Genomic DNA, 21,381 nt, shown 5'->3' with positions numbered 1-21,381 from the left:
AGCGCTGCAGCTGGTCTCATCCCAGACCAAGTGCAATTTTCAGGCTCTACTGGTTTTTCACTACTTGTCTCCAGAAAACAAAACTTGAGCTTTCCAGCTCCAGGATTATCTCAGGGGGAAAAAAAGGTTATTTCACAGAGCTACTGACAACTCGGCCCTTCTTGATCAGTGGGTGCTGCTGAACTGAAACAAAGTAATTCAAGAAGGCGGCCAAATCCCTCAGGAGTTCGTTACAGACACTAAGCTGACACTTTTAACAGTCAGATCTGCAGAACAGGAGGCTAGGTGGGTGTTTCCACCCTTGCTTGTCCACCCCACCCGTGTGCAAGGCCTGGTGCTGCCTCCCAACCACACCAGCAATGTGCTCGTCCTGCTCTGCCTGCCCTGGAGCCCAGCCAGTAGAAGGTCCTGGAAGCTCCATCCTGCTACCTGTCCCTTGTACAGGACCTGCAGGCTCAGTGCTCCGTGACCTCCATGTAACCAACTCCACAGGAAGCACTGGCCATCACCGTATCTGCTCCATCCAGCTGGCAGCTGCAGGTTGCCCACACAGAACACCACCTCGTGCAGCCAGGGCAGGATCTCGCTCTCAAGGCAGGAAGGTGGCCCATGGCACAAGCAGTGACAATCGCAGGCTCTGCAGTGCGGCACAGGCAGGGGGTGAGTGTGAGCCCCCCCATCTCACCACCCTGCAGTGGTGAAACCAGTGACAGAGTGACAGCTGGACCCAGCCCTGACCAGGCAGTGGGTTTTATTGAACTATTTACACAGCTATTTCCCAAATCCCCTCTTTCCCACACCAATTCTAAAAAAGCTTAGGCATCACGATTAAACATTTTTTTCCCAGCTCTGCTCACACCCTCCCCCCTGTCAAGGCTCAGATAAATCTCTGTGGTCTGTGGTGTGGTGGAGTCTGGAGGTACTGAGTGAGGGGAGCTGAGCCAGCACACTCCAAGTCCAGCCCCACTTCCCTAAAGGATAAAGCTCAGAGGTTTTGGAGCAGTGCCCACTGCTTCTTCCATGCAGCACTGGGATCTCCAGGCAGCACAAGGGCCTTTCAGGTTTTTATGGCTGTGTCCCGAGACTTGTAGGCCACGCCACGGCTCTTCAACTCTCGGACGATCCCTGCAGCAAGGAGACAAACACATTTCAGTCTTCTCCTGGAATGAGGAGCCCTGGGAACATCTGCTGGTTCTGTCATGTAGAACTGGACAATCACCTTCATTTCACAGAATCATGGAACATCCTGAGTTGGAAGAGAGGGATGCACAAGGATCATGGGAGTCCAGTCCCTGGCCCTGCACAGACAGCCCAACAATCCCACCCTGTTCATCCCTGGGAGCAGTGTGCAAATGCTCCTGGAGCTCTGTCAGCCTTAGAGGCTGTGACCATCTCCTGGGGAGCCTGTGCAGTGCCCAACCATCCTCTGGGGGAAGAACCTTTCCCTGATATCCCATTTAAACCCTAACTCTGGGTATTTCAGATGTGCCAAGGCCTCAGCTTCCGGCCTCATGATGTTTCCAGCTCCTTCCCAATGCAGTGCTCAGTCACAAATAAGAAACCTGGGATTCCAGACACAGGCATAGCTTTCACCCCAGGGGTTTGGGATTCACTCCTGGGTTAGGAGTCTACTCTGGGACTACATAATGGGTAGGAACTCAGCTGGATGGATGATGCCCTTTCTACATTCCAGAGATGAAGCAACTCCTCTGCACCCTCCACTCCATTTGCAAGCACACAAATCCACTATGGCATAAGCCCTTAGTGCAGGAGGAGGGGTGTGCTCACTGGGATTGCCACAACAGCACCCCATTCTGCAAAACCCTGTTTTATGAACAAAGCTCCATGCTATCCTGGAGCTGAATAGTTTGAGATGTGCCCACTTTCCGGAATCACTAATTAATCCCAGTTAATGCCTCTGACAGCCAGGCTTTACTCAGCAGCTTACAATATAAACTTCTGGCAGGTGCAGTGCTGAACCCTGAAACTCCCTCTCCAGTCCAGCACCTCCTTGCAGTCACCTCTGCTGATCCTATCACACCTCTGCTGATCCCATCACCCACGTGGCATGTTCCCTATGCAGTGTTCAGAGCCCCAAACCCTGACTCCATCGCACAGGTACCTTGGGGCAGGCGGCCAGTCACAGACACTGCATAGACACCTGGCTTGAAGGTACCTGCAGGAAATAAAACCCCAAGTTACCCCAATGGAGCAGCCAGGTAGGAATCCGCAAGCTGCTCAGATGCCCCCTCACTGGGGGACAGAACTCCTTCCACAGCCCAACTAGCAGTTCCCACTGCTTCTGAGAAGGGTTTGCAGAGAAGGGATCTCCAGCTTCCAAATTACTCACTGATCCGCTGCCACTTGGAGACCCAGCTGTCCTCAGGGCTCATCATGGTGATGATCCTGCAGGAGGGATGGCAGTGAGGGGATGTCTCCTGGCTGGGTGACCCCACAGTGCCACCTCAGTGTCCCCAGGCTCCTGGAGGACCACGGCCGGGCCCAGCCCCACTCACCCATCAAAGGAGGAGCTGGTGCAGTCATAGACCATCTCGCGGTTGCCCTTCATCTGCAGATACGTCTCACAGTTGTCACAGCCATCATACTCGAACTGGTCGATGGTCTAAGGGAACACGGGTGTCGGGGACCGGGACCAGTCAGGAGCCGGGTGGCCAGGGGGCCGGGGAAAGGGAGGGAACCCCGGGAAGGAGGGTTCAGGGCCAGGGCCGGGGCGGAGGGGAAGCGCCCAGAGGCTGCATGAGGCAGAGGAGGGAGAGAGGCCCGGGCGGGGAAGGGCCGTGGCAGGAGAGGGGAGGCCGGGCCGGGGGGACAGACCAGGAAGGTCCGGGCCGGGGAGGGGGGCCTGGGCCAGGAAGGGCCGGGAGAAGGAGGGCCAAAACGGGCGGGGAAAGGGCCGGGAAAGGCAGAAAGGCTCGGGCCGGGGCCGAGAGGAAATAGAGCCGGCGCAGGGAAAGGTCGGGGCCGGAGCGAGGAGGCCCGAGCAGACGTGGTGGGGCTGGGACAGGGAGTACCGGGGCCGGGGAAAAGGGCCCGAAAGGGGCTGCAAGGCTAAAGCCGGGCGGAGGAAGGTCCGGAGCCGGCGGGGGGCAATCGCTGTGCCGGCCCCTGTCCCTGTCCCCTTCCCGGTCCCACCTTGACGAGGGAGCAGAGCAGGCAGGCGCGCAGGTGCCGCAGGTCCTTGGGGACGGTCTCCAGCGAGATCGCGGCCATCGCTGCCCCGGTCCCATTCGGCGGCTGCGCAGCGGCCCCGGCCCCGGCCCCGCCCCGGGAACGGGAACGGGAACGGGAACGGGAACGGCTCCGAGCTCGCCCCGGCCCCGCCCCGGGAACGGGAACGGGAACGGGAACGGCTCCGAGCTCGCCCCGGCCCTGGATCCGCCCCCGGCCCGAGCGGGGGCGGCGGGCGAGGTTTCTGTCACGGCCAGGTAGGGCCCGGGTCCCTCCCCGCGGGCTCCTCCGCCAGCACAGCCCCAGCACAAAGAACGCACGCAGGCAGCAGACCGGTACATGGATAAATATATTAGTAAATAAATATATTTCTGAGCACATAAGCATATTCACACATCTTTGTGTTTATCGGACATAAATACACAGTTTTGCATATATATAAAACGTATTGTTTTTCTTTTTTCCCGTGTGTGTGTGTTTTTTTTTTTTCTGGGTCATAATTTATTCCCAAACCCCGAGAGCCAGGATAGACTCAGCAAAAAAAAAGAAACAAAAAAAAAAAAAACAAAACAAAAAAAAAAAAAACAACAAAAAAACCAACAACAACAACAAAAAAACAAAACAAAAAAAAACCCCAAAAAAAAACCCCAAACAAAACAAAACAAAAAACCACACACAAACCAAACCAAACCAAAAAACCAAAACAAAAAGCAACAACAAAACGAACGAACTGATATTCACATTTCTGAAGGATCTGAAGGATTTGTGCAGGAGGGGAGATATCCAGCCAGCCCAACCATATGCCCAGTTCAAGGGGTGGGAGTTCCGGGGAAGGGAGTCCCAGCAGAAGGACTGGACCTACAGTTTGGATAGAGGGAGCTTGGGATGCTCTGGCTTCCATCAGTTTTTGGCTGTGGCTTGGGATGCAAAGAAGGAAAATGAGCTCTGCATCACTGCAGGAATGCTGGAGAAATTCCACGGTGGAGCCCACAGGCACTGAGCACTCAAAAGCATCACGCAGAAGCAAGAGGTCAAGAACTGTGAGGAACCATTCCCTATTTTCGCAGATACTGCTTCTTCCGTTCCAGGCAGCCAAGGATACTCATCCATCTACTGAAGAGGATCTTTCAAACCCAAGTTCCCAGACAGTTCCTCCCTCTCCTCCCCCTGAGCCCCCACCAAGGCAGACCTGCACTCCAGCATTTCCTATGTGAACAGGAGCAGCAGCATAAGGTTGGGGAAGGGAGACACCTGGAAGCAGGCGCTGCCCTGGCAGCCTGGTAATACTGCAGTGGGGAATGGAGAGGGTGCAGCTTTCTCAAAGAAGCTTTTGGCTCACAAATTCAGGAATCTTCTCTTCTGTTAGGGATAAGGAAGGAAAGAGAGGACTTTAGAGCTGCACTTGTTCTTTTGAGCAGTGAAATGCATCCCTGGAGGCTCTCTGCCTTCCTGACTCCTAAAAAAAGCAGTTGGGATCACCATGACTTCATGACCCTCCATCTCTGTTAAGCCTCTGGGCCATCCAGGATGGTCAAGGACACAGGGAGCTGGTTCAGACAAGCCACAGACCAGGGGCACAAGAAGCTGAATGGGGTGAATCCAGACCCACTCCTGGATTTTTCCCCTAGTTTAAGACTGACTTCCCTGCACAGGAGAAAACTTTCTGATCTTCTGCTTGCAGTGTAGGACAAACAAGAGCCTGGAAAGGTCTGAATATAATTCTGCTGGGGTCTTTGATGAAGGAAATTCAGCTCTTCCTTAGACTGAAAGGTCCCACAGGGGCCTGGTCACAAGGAGACAAGGAATGAGCACTACAAGGGAATAATGTTGGGTTTAAAACAGTGCTATTGGCTGATCACTTGACTGTCAGGGACTGATTAGCAGCTGAGACAAAGATGCCTTTTTCAAGGATTAAGGGCAGCAAACCCTGTAAAAAGCTTTTCCACCAAGAAAGGAAGGCAGAGGATTATCCTGAATTGGGACTGCATCACCAGAGCACTCTCTTGAGAAGCTGCTGCTTCAAAGGAAGACACGGGAAGCTTTACTGAGCAAATGGGAAAGTCTGTCCCTACATCAAGTTTTAAATTGTTAAGAATTATCTTTAGCTCCAGTGTTGTATCCTCACCAATGCTTCCTTGTGCTTGGAAGCACTTGGTGCCACAGAAACGTGCACTTCACATGGGAATCTGGCTGATTCTTTGGCCTGACTGATTATTTAGGCCAGTGAACCTGATGGGAATTCTCTGCTGTTTGAAAGCTGCATGGGTTCTGTATGTTTTGAATTTGGCAGGTTTTATTTCGCTTGAATGTCTGCAAATTATGAGATGTAGGAAATAAGAACTAGTGACATTCAGAAAAACCCAAAATATTCATAAATGGGAGGGAGGGGGAATGTAATAAACTAGAGCCTGATGATTTCTCAGGTTTTCTCCTGAATCATCAAAATGTTGGAAAAGACAGAAAAATCCTTTTGAAGGATTTCAGAATCACAGAATATGAAGTTAAGGCTGGGTGATGGATAGGGCTTTACTCTGCATTAATTACGGTGGCTTTTTCTGGGAATTTTTGCTGTGTCTTGGGGCAATGAGAGGAAGGAGAGAAGCAGGAACCACATGAACTCCAGGATTTTGTATGACTCCTGTGATGGGGACATCTAAGATGTGTTTGAAATATGCTCTTAACAGGGCTGGCCATAACAGCTATTTGAAGGTAGGTGGAGGAGTTAGGGGGTGAGTGAGAGACTTTGTTCACATTGCCAGATGAGAGGGTGGATTCTTTGCAGTGGAAAGAGTCTGACCCAGCTCCTTCCCAGAAATGCTGACGTCCCTGTGTCTTCCCCTCTCCTGCTGCTGGCAAACAGTCAGTGGCCGAGATGGCGTCAGCTGAGGGACATTCAGGTGACCAAAAGTGATGAGAGCTCTTGGTTTCCACTGAAGTCAGAAGCAGCACCTTGCAGGGCAGCCCTGTGAGCGGTGAGATGGAGAATAGCTTGTTCCTGTGTCTGAAATAAGCATGGAAAAGTTAATTGAAGAAATCTGGCTTTTGACCTAAGTGAGGAAATGAAGTCAGGAGCTACCAGGCCACAGAAAGTAATTTCTGCAGCTTTTGGTCTTGAAGGCTTGTTTATTTTTGCAGTGCTTAGCAAAACCTTCTGTGGCATGAACACGCCAAAATAGCAGCTTGCACTCACTCGGTGAGCTCTCCCTGGGAGCCCTGCCCAGCTCGGAGTGATGCCACGGGATGACGAGGGGCTGCCTGTGTCTCCAGAGGAGACAGGCCCGGAGAGCAGGGCTCTGTCTGTGTGACTGCCGGGGCGTGGGGACGTGTCAGGAGACCATGACCCGTTGCTCTTGCCAGTCTGTGTCTCAGCAGGGCAGGGCTGGGCAGAGCCACATGTAAGCAGCTCCAGCAACATCTGTGTCCACTCCAACTCCCGGCGAGCAAACAGGCCAGTGTTTTATTAAACTGAGTGTTCATGGACATCCTGGACCTCCTCTTCAGATCCTGCATCCAAAGAAAAGGAGAAAGAAAAGTGTTAGCTACACCTGGCTGAACATTCCCAGGCTCTGCAATGGCTGGGGCCTTGACCCTGCAATCCAGAGAACAGATACTGCAGGAAAAACCACTAAGTGGAAGCTACTAAAAAAGCCACTAAGCCACTGAAACAGGCTCCCCAGGGAATGGTCCCAGCCCCAAGGCTGCCAGAGCTCCAGGAGCGTTTGAACAACACTCCCAGGGATGGACAGGCTGGGACTGTTGTAGTGTCCTGGCCAGGGCCAGGGACTGGACTGGATGATCCTTGTGGGTCCCTTCCAATTCAGAATATTGCATGATTCTAGGAAGTTTCTCTCAGATTTTCAGAGGGAATTTTCTGGCCACCTCCCAGCCAGTTTATTCCTCTAAGGTGAAGTACAATAAAATCTTAAGATAAGACAACAAGCTATTCCTTATATATTTCAGAGGAGGCAGGCTAAGGGCACCCTAGGATTCACATCACTGCTAGGTGTTTGCTTTTGAGGCTTTTTAATGTTTGCTCTTTGTGAAAATCTGTACTGCTGATTAAAAAATTATTAGGAACAGAACATAACACCAGTTCATATCTCACAGAGCCAGGGGGCAACAGAAACTCCAGGCAGTAAGAGCAGGGAGCAGTGATGCAAGACAGGAATGACACATGTTCCACAGTGTTTGAGAGGTTGCACAAATTGCTTCTGAGCCCAGCTCAGGTCCAGGCTCTTTCCAGCCCCTTCTGCCTGGAGAATTATTGATAGGCAGGTGCTGAGCAGTTTACTTGGAAACATCCAACAAAAGGGCTGCCTAAAAAGGTACATCCAAGTCACTGCTCCAGACAGCTAAGTCACTGCCTGTTGTCACACACACCACAGTTCCTTCCCAGATGTCTCTCAAGCCTGCCCAGAACTCTTACACAAGGTCAACATTGGCCAGCAAAGGCAAACAGGCATTATTTTTCCTATCTTGCTTCTCCTGAATGTTTCTGAGATCAAAGGAAAGAAATGCCCTCTTAGAGATTCATCGAGGGCAATTCAAAACAGCTTTTCAGAACAGTCACAACAGATTCTTGTTGGTTATATATCACCTATATATCTGCTCCAGCTGTAGGAGCAGAGCCTTGAAAATTAAGTATGTGGGAAGAAAACTAACAAATGAGATTCTGATTGGAAAAGTGTAGCTAATCAATGTGGGAAAATGAATGTACATGATGTTATACATGTACACACATGTGCAAGCACAGCCATAGTACCTGAAGATGGAGTGTAAGCATCTCTTGCATTTGTGACTTGAGTCACAAGTATGTGGAATAAGCCATTTCCAACTGCTTCCCTTGTCACCAGCTTATGTGCAACCCAAAAAGAGACTGTCCAGCTTCAAGCCCTCTGTGTTCACATGCCTTCAGTCTCAAATAGCATTACTAAAATATTTTCTGAAAGCTGTGCCTGCATAAGTGTCCCCTGCTTGTGCTAAGAAAAGATCTCGAACTGGGAGGGCTCAGAACACCTTGGCTGGTGGACTGGCCACGGCAGGGCAACAACCTGGAGCACACCTTAATGACACCACAGAAATCATGTTCTTTGGGTGTTAGGTTTTAAAGGTGGTCTTTTTTTGCCCTCTAATCCCTTTCTCCCTCCCTAGTAAGGTTAAACGATGTGGCAGGAAAAGGGACTCAGGATGAGCAGGAGGGAGGAGACGAGGAGGATGTTGAGAGCACTGCAAGAGGTGAGCTTTCACAGGGAGAGAAATCAAGAGATTTCATCAGCCTGTGCTAGAGTAATGTGGCTGTTCTGGGATGCTTCCCAGGGCGGTTCAGGAAGCCATCCAGCTGGAACTCACTGTCGGCTGTCTGTCTTCCCTTAAGAGGACCCATCAGCATTGCTCCAGGATTGATTCTCCAGGGACACGACTCCCAGGTGTGGTCTCTCCAGACAACAGAAGAGTCAGGGATGCACCTTTATGCAAAGCCTGCCAAGAAGGGCTGATGGAGGTGCTCAAGGAAGAGGCATAAACTCCAAGATCATGTAAGGCTCTTTGGTATCATCCACAGCATTATTCACTGTGATGCCAGTGCATGGCACTGCCTGCACAAGTGGAATTTCTCCAGGGGCAGTGGACCAAGATTCAGCCTCACCTGGCAGCTGGGCGAGGTTAGCACACACCTGGAGGGTGCTGCATCCCACAGGAGCACCAGCAGCTTCTGGAAGCCCTGGTTTAGGAACTTCCTGAGCCAGAGGGTGGATTTGCATCTCTGTATTTGCTACCTCTTGATCTGGGCTTTCAAAACCACTTTATTTCTGGCATCTACATCCCGGGGGCAACCAGCACCAGTTTCACTACGCACCATGTGTTGCCTTTTGGGTGTTTTAAAGCTTCTGGTTCCCATTTGATGCCATCAATTACTTTGTTCTAAGTACTCTCTCATCTGCCTTCTCCTTGGCTCTCCTTATTTCGTATCCTCTCTTCCCTATTCTCTGCTGATAACTTTTTTTCCCACATGAAAGTCTCACTATTCTTTCTATTTTCTTAGGAAAAAATAGCGCTGGGATTGTACCAGATACATTTCTGCCCTTCTTCCAAGGGGGCAGACATTATTTCCCTTTCTTTTTCCACCCCTTTTGGTGATCAGCAGCTGTGAGATCATCACAGGCTTACACAGCTGCATAAAGGCACTTTCTGTTTGTTACACATAGTTCCCAGCCAGCTAATGATAATAACAGCAACAATAATAATAACAATAATGTTGTGATTTTTACTTAAAAGTGGCTCTGCTCATGTGTGGCATTTTGTGCTAGTTACAGGGGATTTCATCCACCACTCTCTCACTCAACAGCTCAGCAGCAGTCGATCCTCCTGTAATACTCTGTATCCAGTGCTGTATCCACTCTGTATCCAATGCTTGACATCCTGATGGATTTTATATGTTATACACTTTGCTATCTCCTCTCCTTGTCCAGAATATTTATGAGCTTGCTGGAAGGTTCATATAGTGGCAGAACTCCACTTCTCTCCTTCTCTGAGTAATTCCCCTCCATTAAGTCTGATCCGCACTCTTGTCTCCTTTTTCAGTGAGTTATTTACCTGTGGGAGCACCTTCCCTTTTATCCTTTCAGAGCTTCCTTCCCCTAAAAGATCTGCCAGGTGTTATCTCTCCCTACAAAAACTGGGTTGCCTCCTCTCCTGGTTTTCACATTCAGCCATGTGCCTACAAGTCAGACCCTGTATTTGAATTTTTAACAATTTGTTTGGCTGGAAAGTCAGGCTCATCATTCTGTGGCTTCAGCTATTTCCAGCTCATTGCCCTCAGCTCTTCCTCCTCGGTCTGGGCATGGATAAGAGGTTGCATTCAGGATTTATCAGCTGTGTGCTTGAGACCTGCAGGATGCCCAGTGAGTAATCTGTACCCCTGGCAATTTGTTACTCTCCACTGTATTTCGGAAGTGCTCAAACTGGTGATTTGATTCATGAGGGATTCTGCTCCCCCCCCCGCCCGAATGGAGCTGTGTCAGGTGAGAACCTCCCTGAGCACTCCCCTGGTGATCACTAATGCAATAAAGGCAGTTTGCTCTTCTGCTCTGCACTTACAGCCCCTGAACATCCCTCAGACTTCTGTCACTCCCTAGATCTGAAGAACCCCAGACAGCCTTCTCCCTTCCAATGCAGCTGAAAACGTTTGCATTAATAGTCTGCTCTACACAAGCTGTTCACAGCAATATTCCCTAGCCTGTCTCTCCACGGCTCTGTACTTCACTTGGCATCCAGCTCTGTTCCAATTTCCTTCTCCAGCCACACCTTGGCTCTGGAACAGCAGTTTCCAAGTGCCCTCTCTGCCCTGCTGCTTGACCAGCCCTTTTCTGGGGCTGTGCATGGTCCTTGTGTTCAAAAGCATCTTTTGACTGCTTATTTTAGCAATATTCTCATAGACTCTCCTGTCTATGTAGGCTCCTCTTTGCAGCCTGTGCTGACACAGTGTTATAACCCTAATGCCACCCTCCTTCTACTCAGGGGCAACTGGGGATTTTTGTGTTGCTTGTCACTGGACTTCACACTCTTCTTAGTGTAGTGTCTCTCCCATGCAACCAGAAGAGACACACACTTCTCTCCCTGTAATTTCATCTAGGAATTACAGGGTCCCACTGTTTGCTTTTCTTTTAAACTGGGTTTCTGAGAAGTTTATGTCAAAACTTTAATTTAAAGCTGGGGTTTCTAATTCATCCACTTCTATTTTTAGCCTTATGCCATTTATCTGGAGGCCGAGATGCATTTTTCCTTGATCTCGTTTGTGTTTTGTGTCCTGCTTGCATGGGACTGTCTACTGAGATTGTTCTTTGCTCTTTTTTACTTCTCTATTGATTTATACCTTTCTCAAGATAAAGAACCAATGTGATTATAATTCAGAGGTTGTGTTATATCAAGCAATGTTTTCAGCTTGGTGACTTTTCTGCATAAGCCTTGCACAAGCTCTGTGCTGTGTCCTCTGCTCTTAATAAAGTTAAATCCTGAATCTGTGTAGTCTCTCAATCTTGCAAGGGAATTCTGACTCTCTGGGTGGTCCTGAAAGCATCCACAGAAGCTACTGCAGTAAACAGACATAGATTCACAGCACTTTCAGATACACTGGTCCTTCTACCTGCTGGAATGGGGAGTGAAGAGGGAATGAAGGCTTGGTGTGCTTAGTGCAGACTCCTGCTCTTGAAGCCCTCCCAGGTTCATTTGGGAGCTCAAAGCAGGCCCTGAGCAGCCTGCCCTGAGCCAGGAGGGCTCTCTCCACGAGGAGTACCCTGGGAGGGCATCGGCACTCAGAGCTCCCTGCAACCAGAAACATCTCTGCCCTGATGCCTCCTTATCTCTCCAAACACCAGCATCCCTGCAGGCCTTGGAAGAACCTCCCTATCACCCATCTGCAGTATCAGGCACTTCTGCACCTGGGAAAAATATCTGTTCCTGGGAGTCTGGGAGGCCAGAAGGCTGCAGGGAGCCAGGACGATGCCCATCCAGCCTCCCCTGCCCCACTGCCTCCGCAGCACCAGGAGCCTGGGCGTGGGGTGAGGCTGGATAGACAAGCACTGGGAGGAAGTTATTATCTCTGTGGCACAATGGGCACAGTGAATCACAAGTTTAAGGCCAGTGTTGTAACAGAAATTAGCCAGATCTGTGTTTGGTACCTAAATCAAAAGGATTTGCCCGAGGACCTGCAATGAGTCAGTGGCAGGGTGAGGAAGGGAGCCAGGCTCTGCTCCCAGCTAGCACCTGTCCCTGCTGACTTGCAGGTTGCTGCCTTCAGAGGACCTGAGAGAGCAAGACTCAGGGAGCTAAACTCAGGTTCTTTCAAAGACACTCGTCTCAAAGGCATTTTCCCTGTCTTTGTGAGAGAGCGCAGCAGTTAGGCAGAAGGCCAAACTTTAATTACATCTGATTTCCAAAAGACACTAAAAAGCAACTCCCACGCAACAGAGGCAGGTGAGAAATGAGATGTGCAAATCGAGCAACTCAATTAGTCTGTTCTACTACCCTGGGCCACACACACTTCCTTTCTCACTGATTCCAGTTAGCTGGCTTGGCTGGGCTTGGCTAAAACAACTGGAGCCCAAAAAGCCTTAATAATAACGACTCTGCCACTAAGACACCCAAGACTGGTGCAAGGACACTGAGAAACGCGGTCCCACCCCTTCCTCTGGGAGATTTTCCAGCTGCTAGAGATGTTTAATTAAAGTTAGCCACCTTATTTCTCAGTTGTAGTATTTCAGGGTTTGGTGCACTCTTTAACACACTTGCTCATCATTCAGGCCGCCACCCTCACAGGTGAGCTCTGGAATGCTCCTGCAGTCAGTGCTCCTGTAGGAAAACCCATCAGGAAGGTACCAGGTGTCCTGGCAGCTGGAGTTCCTTCAGCAAACCCCCTCCTCATTCACCTGCTTGCTGTCAGTAGAGGCAAAGACCAGACTTACCCTGACCACCCTGCTGAGATGGGCAGTGAAGGCGGACACTCAGACTGTGTCTGGGGGTGCACATCCTTGAGAAATCCGCAGGAACTGAGCAGTTTCTCTCCTGTCCTGACAGCCCCTCCTCCTGCTTCCTCAGCTCGGAGCTGGACTGTGGCACTAAATACTTCCAGAGCGGCCGGGAGCCACTGGGCAGGGGAGCGCTTGGGATCAGGGGCTGGGCTTCGGGAGAGCAGCGGTAGCCAGCGGGATGGCCAGGAGGAAGGTGAATGTCACAGGCTCCAGGCTCGGCTGAGTCCTTGGGCAGGAGAGCGGGCTCAAGCTCCAGGGGACACTTTCTTTTCCTTTGGTGATGCCTGCTCTGTAAGCTGTGTCTGGGGGACAGTGGGACAGCTCCCAGTTGTTTGTTGGCATCTACACTGAAGTCCAGCCTGTTTGGAGAAGTGGAGGGGGCGTGAGGGGGCTCCTGGCCTTCCTGGGGACAGACTGGCTGGCTTGCTGGAGCTGCCTCCTGCAGCACAGCACTGCTTTCCAGAGGCTGCTGAGAGTGATAGCTTTTCTCAGTTCTCTTTTGTGTCCGAGCATTGTGGAAGGCACCCTTGGTCCCCGAATACCGGGATTTGCGTGGCCCAGGCCCCTGCCCGGCTCGCCCAGGGGGGCACTCCACGTCCTGCCTGTAGTGGTGGTGCTGGTGGTGGTGGTAGTGGACGTGGCTGAGCACCTGGGGCTTGGCCGGAGAAGACCCCTGGGGCACCATCAGGTCCAAGGACCGGGGCCGCCTCTCCCTGGGCAGCCGCAGCTGCTCCTGACAGTGGTCCGTGGTGGGACCCTCGGAGCTGCAGTACACGAAGGGATCATAGTCGCTGCTGAGGGAGCTGCGGAATGTGGAGCAGCTGCCATGGATGCCCTGCAGGCTGACGTCTGTGCAGTTCAACATGGAGTCGCTGGACGAGCCGTGGCAGGGCCCTGAGCTGGAGTCGCTGCCTGGCCCGTCGGCCAGGTACCCGCTGTGCTCCGTGAGATAGCTCTCCCCAGAGCCACTGCTGTTGTGCTGGTGCCCATGGCCAAGCCCTCGGCGCAGGGTGGGAATACGGTGCTGCTTCTGTGTCGCGACTGCCTTGGGTGCCAGGCAGGGGGGCTGAGGCTGAAGGGGACATGTCCTGTGGGGTGCCAGCGCCTGCCCACATGCTGAGGGGTTGGGGTGCTGCTGCCCCAGCAAGCCCGGAGCCAGTGGGGCCACATGGCCACAGGCCAGTAGGGAGGTGGCTGGTCTGTAGGGCATGTAGTGGATGGTGCCAAAATCCAGCTGGGAGAGCTCTGGAGAGCGGAAGAAGGGGTTGCCATGGGCTGACTCTGGGGGAAAGCTCCTGAGGTTCCTCTGAGGATATGCTTGTGGGAGGTGGTAAAGGGCATGTCCCGGATGCTGGCGGAAAAGGTGGAGTCGTCGCCCAGGCTCCATGTCCTGAGGGACCAGCCTGGAGCTGGCAGCCATGGCCTGGTCCCCTGCGTCTCTGGCTGTGGAGAAAGAAGGGAGTATACACCACACATCCCACAGTCCAGAAGGGAGCATCCAGCACATGTCCCAAAGCCCAGCTACAGCAACCCTGATACTGATGCTTCACTGCCCTCCTACCATAGCCCCATGTCCCACCCCATACTCTGCAACTCCTCGTTGCCACCACCAAACCACCCTGATGGTCCTGCACACTCTCCCTGCTGCCGCAACCCCCAGATCCCAGCTTCCCGTCCCCACAGGTCTCAGGACTGGAATCCCTCCTCTTGCTGCAGGTCCCAGCCCAAACCCAGCACCTTGCTGTACCCTGGTGGGCTCACAGGCAAGGGACTCCTCTCCATGCACACAGTCTCCCGTCCACTCTGTGCACAGGGACACGAGGACCTGCTGATCCATCTCCCAAGAGTAACTCTCCCAAGAATAACTAATTTCCTCAGCCAGGAAATGCCATGTCTGAGCCCTACCAAGAATATTGAACATGCAAAGTGGACACGTGTGATGCTGCTGCAGCCAAGGGTCAACACACTCCCGATGGAACTCGTGGGAGCACGAGATGATCCGCAGTTCCTAGAAGGAAGTGGAGAGGAGGAGGATGAGCAAGGAGAACCATGTTCCAAGACCTGTATGGGTCCTTCTTGATGGAAGTGAGCCTTGAAGGATGGACAGACGTCTAACAGTGAGGGATCTGCAACCCAACTGTGCATAGAGGAGGCTGTGGAGCACCTCCAGTCCTGCTCTGTGAACATCCAGAGTGGTGGTGCAAACCCTTGGGAATAGGGAGATTTCAGGCTGGGTGCTCTGGAGCAGCAAACTAAATTTTACCCTATTTCAATATGGGCATTTTACCCCACAGCCACAGCTGGAGACCTGCCTAGAGACATGACTTCAGCAAGAGGCTTTATAGCCCAGGGGCAGGCACACCTCCATGGATGTGATGTGCCTGCCCAGCACTTTCCAGCACTCAGGAGCTCAGAAGGAAGCATCTCACATGCCTCCAGCTCCTGCCATTCTCGGCTTCCACTGCTGACACCCTCCCCCTGGGAAGCCAGAGCCATGAGGGCAGCAGTCCTGCCCAAACCCTACCTGCCCCTCGCTGAACTCCTCGAGGCAGATGGCACAGACCGGGGCGGAGCTGCAGCTGCTGGCTGAGTCCCAGCGCGGGGCCGGCCGCGCCCGGGGATGGTAGCGGCGTGTGGCCAGTTGCCCGATGGCCTGCAGGGTCTGCTGCTGCACCGAGTCCTGCAGAGACAGACAGGGCTTGAGGAGAGGCTCAGCCTTACTCTGCCCTCCCATATTCAAAATGGGATTATCAGAAATTTGGGGACATTCTGCAGAGGTGACTTTCTGTCTAAGCTGACTCAGCCAGAGTAGGCTTTGTCACTAGCAAGAGACATCTGGCCCTAGACATTCAAATCACTCAGCAGTGCTGAATTTTTGATCCCCAAAGGATTATCTCTCTATGGGACAAATGGGATAGGCTCAAATATGAAAATACATCTGACTCTGGGAAGATGATTATTTCATTTGGTAATTTCTATTAAGAATACTAAATCATACAATTATAGAATCAAGGAATTTCTTTGATTAGAAGGGACCTTAAAGCTCATCTTATTCCACTCTCCTGCCATGGGCAGGAACATCTTTCACTGTCCCAGGCTGCTCCAAGCCCCATTCAGCCTGGCCCTGGACATTTCCAGGGATCCAGGGGCAGCCACAGCTTCTCTGGGCAACCTGTGCCACGGCCTCACCACCCTCACAGGGAAGAATTTCTTCCCACATCTAATCTAAAGCTCTTCTCTTAGTTTAAAACTGTTCTCCCTGTCCTATCACTGTCTGCCCATTTCCCCTCCCAAAAGGTTCCTGCTTTTCCTGTATTCCTGTTCCTGTTTGCTCAGACACGTCCGTTCTGTGAGATCCCTACCTGAGTCCTGTTCAGCTGGCACTTTGTGCGGACAACAAAAATCAAAATGATGACGACCACAGTGCTGACCACTGTGAGAAGAATCCACACATCGTAGTCTGGCTGTTGGACAAAACAGGATAGAAATTACTCTTGTGTAGAAATTATTCTTGGTGGGAGTTAGAGGCTAGGGGAATCTCCTTCTTTTCTGGACCATCAGTCTTGGGAAATATCCTTTGTCAAGCTCCTCCTCTTTGGTTTTTACAGGTAAAATTAAAAATGGTTCAGTCTTTTCTGCACATCCATACAAAAACAGAATATCTCTGTCTTGCAGCACTGCAGCTCCCTTGAGACCATGGTCTAAGGCAGCACAAGATGAGAAAATCAAGGCTTGGTTTTACTTGAAGAGACAGAGAATCCCCTTGCCTCACTCATGACGTTAAAGCCACAGAAACTAAGTAAGCTGAAAGTGCTTTTGAGCCCTTACTTGCAGCAGGTCTGAATGCTAAAGACAACTCCTGCAACAGACTGTGATCTCTATCCCTGAGGAAGAAAGCTCAGCCTCTCTGGGAAAGCCTAGCAGGTTGGGAGGGAGGATACAGGAGGCAGTGGGAATCATGTGTCTCTCACCCAAGCTGGTGGCTCCTTGACCTCTATCTTCACGTGGGCCTCTCTGTTCTTGTTCACGACGCCCATGAGGAGCTCAGCATCATGGCCCCTGATCAGGACCACGGGCTGGCTCAGGCCTCTGGGCTTCCTCAGCTGCAAAGAAACAAACACAGTGAGGGCTGATCCAGAACAGCCTGAAACAAGGATGATCCCGACCCCCCAGGCAAGTCCATTCCTCATGATGCTTCTTGCAACACTTCAGAGACTGACTGCTCCCGCAAGTTTACACTATCCCTCTATGATTAATCAGATGGAAGTTTCTCTTTTATCAATTTTCCAGCATGGATTTCTTAATTTTCCCTGCTGGTGACTCCTCATGCACAACCAGCTATTTCGTGGTGTCTCTTGAGCTCCTTTCAAGCCCCTGTGCAAAAGCTCTTGGTTCCTCCTCTTCCCTGATAAAGTGCCAACAGCACTGCCGAGTGCTGCCTTCACCACAGAAACGCTTCCTCTGCTCTGGACCCATCTAGTTCCCCTCCTCCTTAGGGACATTCTGCTTGTTCTGCTTGTCGCACTGGCAGTTTTCCACTGTGGTCCAGGCAGCATGGCACAGGCTGGCTCAGGAAGTGTCCGAGCCTGCTCTTCTCCAGACGGACCTACTCAGGGTGGCCATCAGACCTAGTAACCCCTTCCCATACCCTGGGAGAATCCAAAGATTGGTGGACAGAGATGGAGATGTGAATGGAGGTGCAGACAGTCAAGAAGACCATGAAGGCAAGGCCGAAGGCTCTGAGTTGTTGATAGGATTTGATGCTCTTGGCTTTTGTGTACCAAATGGGAAAGCTGGAAAACTGGGAGCCAAGGCTCGGGGTAGCGGTCAGAGACTGGGATCTGAGCAACCTTGGCATCACCTCATGGACCTGCATTTGCTGCTGTGCTTCTCTGGCACCAGAAATTAAGATGTATGTGCATGAAAGAGCCACGAGGGATGCATCCAGCAAGGAGTCAGCCCAGAGCTTGGATGAGGTGAGGCACCAGCTCCCCTGTCTGTTCCCTACCTAAAACTGGATGCTTTTCACATCCCTGGATTATCTGGATAGGGAACTGATTCCCTTCCAGAGATGACAACAGTGCTGGGGAAAGGGACCTTTGGAGGTGTCCTAACCAAGTTTAAACCTGCCTCAACAGCAAAGCAGGTTGGCTTGGAAACTTGAGAAATCACCTTTCCTGAGGTACACTGGGCTGTCTGGACTATGTGGGATGGGGAAATTTATGACTTCCCAAAAGGAAACATCCAGCTCCTCACAGAAAAGTTTGATTGACCAGACAATGTCTTTTAAGAGCATGGATGTGCCATGGAAAGTGTCTGTGTGGGGTAAGAGCCAACACCCAACACCAGCAGTATTCTCCTGGGACCTCCCACTGGTGGCTAGGGGGTCGTGCCCTGAGCACATTTTGGGATGGGACAGGAGCACTGTGTTTTAGTTGAGGGTATCACTGGGGTCTGTACCTGATCAGCAGCACTTTCATCATCAGTGATGTCAAAAAGGATCGCACGGGCTCCACGCTCCCCTGCCAGCTTTGCCTGTCCAAAACAACAGAAGCTTTAGTGGACATTTTGTACTGTACCCTGTGTCCACACCTGCCATTGGATCCGTGTCTGCCTCCTGGGCTCTTCTCTGGAGAAAGAAGCACCTGTTTGGACTGAGGAAACCGTTCCTACCTCAGTTCCTGACTTGTGTTGGGCTGTAGTGCCTACACTTGCCAGAGCCCTGCAGCTCACAGGTGATTCTTCCTAAAGTTGTGGAGGTGAACTACTTGGTGGTATTGCAGTCCCAGCAAAACACAAACCTAACCATTCCCCAGCTGTCAGCATGCCAGCTGCTCCCTTGTTTCAGAGCTGGATTTGCTGGGGAGGGATGTGCAGTCCCGTTAGCCCTGCTGACCTCCACAGACAGCAGAAACTCCCACAGGTCCATTGTCAGAGGGCCTGACTCCCACTCATGCTGCTCTCCCTGGATCTACCTGCTCATTAGGGAGAAGCTCAGGTGGAGCCAGGGCTGCAGGTCTACTCTAGGATTAGCAGTTCAATGGCTTTCCCAGAGGGAAGGGAGGGCTCAAAGACCCACCCAGCCGAGCACACATGGCACCCTGATGAGGTAACTAGCTAGGAGCTCGCGCCTCCTCGCAGGCAGCGCCTGGAGTTCTCCAGGAAGGTAGAGGCAGCCCCGGGAGATGGAAGGTGAGCTGGGCTGGGCCGGGCCGTGGTAGCTCAGGTGGAGCCCTTTGAGCCGCGCGTCCTGAGCAAACAGGAGCAGCACTGCCAAAGCCGGCTGGGGCCATGGGGCACTGCCCGCTCTCAGCCGCGCTCTCAGGCGCAGGGAGCCAGCCAGGCCAAGGGATGCGGCGTTCCCGCCGCAGCTGAGGGGCGCCAGCTCCATCCCTGCTCCCAGGTCACCTCGGCGAGGAGCAGTGGGGGCCTGGGTCTGGGTACCAGGATGGAATGGAGCTGCAGATGGTCAGGAACAGGCAGAGGTGGAGGCTCTGAGCTGCTGATGGGATTTAACACTCATAGGGAAGCTGGAAAAGTGGGATCAAGGCTCGGGACAGGGATCAGAGACTGGGGTGCTGCCTAGGATCGAAGGAACCCCAGTGCTTGCCAGCACTTTCAGGGGAAGAAAACTTTCAGGGAGGTGATTCCATCTGATAGTCGGGCTTTGATGAACAACAAACAGCTCTACAATGATCTTATCCTGCTAAAGACGCTGACTATGGGGCAATGAACAACTGAGACTGAACAAATGACTTTTCCCAACATCTTTCTGACTCCTGTTGCAAAGGATACAACTTCTGGTGACCAGGGACAGGGCCCAGGGAACGGCTGGAGCTGTGTCAGGGAGGTTCAGGGTGGAGATCAGGGAAAGGTTTTTCCCCCAGAGGGTGCTGGGCACTGCCCAGGCTCCCCAGGGAATGGGCACGGCCCCGAGGCTGCCAGAGCTCCAGGAGTGTTCGGACAGCGCTCTCAGGGATGCACAGGGTGGGATTGTTGGAGTGTCTGTGCAGGGCCAGGGCCTGGACTGGATGATCTTTGGGGTTCCTTTCCAACTCAAGATATTCTGTAATTCTGTTCAAGCCTTTCACAATTTGCTTGATACAGTAATTTTCTCAATGTTAGCTGTGTTTGCACTGTATCTCTTCAGCCACGTGGCACAGCTGAGCTCCCTCTTTTAGGACTGAAACACTTCTGGTGCAAATAGGTATTTACAGGCCGATTTTGGAGGTCTCAGCAGTCTGACAACCAGGCTTGCAATCACCGGTTCACTCAGAAATAAAAAAAAAGTCCCCCCAAAAATTTACAAATTATGATCAGAAAGAACAATAAATCACTTTGAATTGGTTCCAGAGGTCCTTCCCATGCCTTTCTCTCCTCTAATGCTTTCCCCGCTGGTTTTAGTTTTGGAAGCTGAAGCAGTGACAGAATTTAGGAAGCAGGGAAGTGCCTCAGGTGGCTGGTGGAGTTCTCCGTGTGCTGGGCTGGCCAGGGCTGTCCGTGTGCAGGGCTTGGCTGGGTGACAGCTGAAGCAGAGGTTGTGATAACACTCTGCACATGGCTATTTTTACCATCATTGATACAGCCCTTCAATTCCACATGCAAAGCTCTGCCCTCAAGACACACTTGCCAGGAAAACAAGGTTCCAGCTCCACTCAGCACCAGCCACATCCCACAGCTATAACCCTGCTCCAGAGGAGGAATGTGGTCCTGGGATTTTGAGGAAGAGACCTCAGCATCCCTGCCCATGGCAGTGGCTCAGGACGCAATGATCTTTTAAGGTCCCTTCCAGTCCCAACCATTTTGTGATTCTCTGATCTGTACGATGTTAGAGGGAGGGAGCTTGGCAGAGGCTTCAGGAGGCTGGAGAAGCAGACAGGGAGGAATTGCAGGGGATGGAGGATCCATGATATAAGGCAGAGCCCAGGGATGTCACCAGCTTAAGAAGCATCTATTCTATTTCATGACTAAATTACTCCTGTTTATGGGAGAAGGACTGTGAGCCTCCCTTGGTGAGATTTTAGGGCAGGAACACCTGCAGGACTGCAACTGCTGTCATGTACAGCTGGATATCAAAATCCAGTGCTGGATCTGGCTCTGGTAACAGAGTAGCAGTGATGACTGATGGCCAGTGAACTCAGTCTACCCAGTGAACTGAGGGTTTGTTTGCTTTGGGGGGTTTAGGAGTCCTGGAGAAGGGATCCAGGTGGATGAGCAGAGTGCAGCAATGCACCATGTCTTGTCTCCCCCATGCCAACCTTCCTCAGCTCATCCATGGACTCAGCAACATACTGGTACTTCCAGTGCTGTGATCACAGTCTCAAAGATGAAGGACAAAACTAGCGAAACAGAATCCCAGAATGGTTTGGGCTGCAAGGGACCTTAAAGCTCATCTCATTCCACCCCCTGTGACAGCCAGGGACACCTACCACTAGACCGGATTGCTCCAAGCTCTATCCAACATGGCCTAAGTTTTGAAACCTTTTAACGTTCTGAAATGAAGGATGGGCCTTTTTGCAGCTGCTTTGTCCTCTTGTTCATGATCCTCCACAGCAGCTGCACTGCCCAAACATCCTGGGGCATCCCGGCACCACCGCCATGTGATGGTCACATCTGGATGGACATGGCAGAGCTGGAGGCATCTGCCCAGCCCTTTTCCTTGTGTCTG

The 21,381-nt window shown here is 51.9% G+C and overlaps 1 protein-coding gene across 3 annotated transcripts in view; it reads right to left on the bottom strand.

Annotated features, from left to right (window-relative positions):
* Nucleotides 1–734: 734 nt before the first annotated feature.
* The window catches only part of LOC119709819 (transcription elongation factor SPT4-A), a 63,655-nt gene continuing 43,008 nt past the window's right edge, over nt 735–21,381 (bottom strand). The window contains exons 3-14 of one of the 3 annotated variants that reach the window (XM_038158058.1): nt 18,174–18,248; nt 16,685–16,816; nt 16,076–16,177; nt 15,238–15,393; nt 14,619–14,721; nt 12,648–14,156; nt 6,380–6,693; nt 3,154–6,190; nt 2,517–2,623; nt 2,351–2,406; nt 2,123–2,176; nt 735–1,125 (exon numbers count right to left, since the gene is read on the bottom strand). In XM_038158058.1, coding sequence (XP_038013986.1) covers nt 6,650–6,693; nt 12,648–14,156; nt 14,619–14,721; nt 15,238–15,393; nt 16,076–16,177; nt 16,685–16,816; nt 18,174–18,248 — 2,121 coding nt within the window. In that variant the 3' untranslated portion in view covers nt 735–1,125; nt 2,123–2,176; nt 2,351–2,406; ... (1 more) ...; nt 3,154–6,190; nt 6,380–6,649. Of the gene's footprint in view, nt 1,126–2,122; nt 2,177–2,350; nt 2,407–2,516; nt 2,624–3,153; nt 6,694–12,647; nt 14,157–14,618; nt 14,722–15,237; nt 15,394–16,075; nt 16,178–16,684; nt 16,817–18,173; nt 18,249–21,381 lie in introns of those variants that run through there. The other 2 variants (XM_038158057.1, XM_038158060.1) reach the window with 2 other exon arrangements.

This window comes from Motacilla alba, chromosome 19 (assembly GCF_015832195.1).
Source record: "Motacilla alba alba isolate MOTALB_02 chromosome 19, Motacilla_alba_V1.0_pri, whole genome shotgun sequence".
NCBI classification, from domain to species: domain Eukaryota; kingdom Metazoa; phylum Chordata; class Aves; order Passeriformes; family Motacillidae; genus Motacilla; species Motacilla alba.
This window is presented reverse-complemented; position numbering and strand designations above follow the sequence as displayed.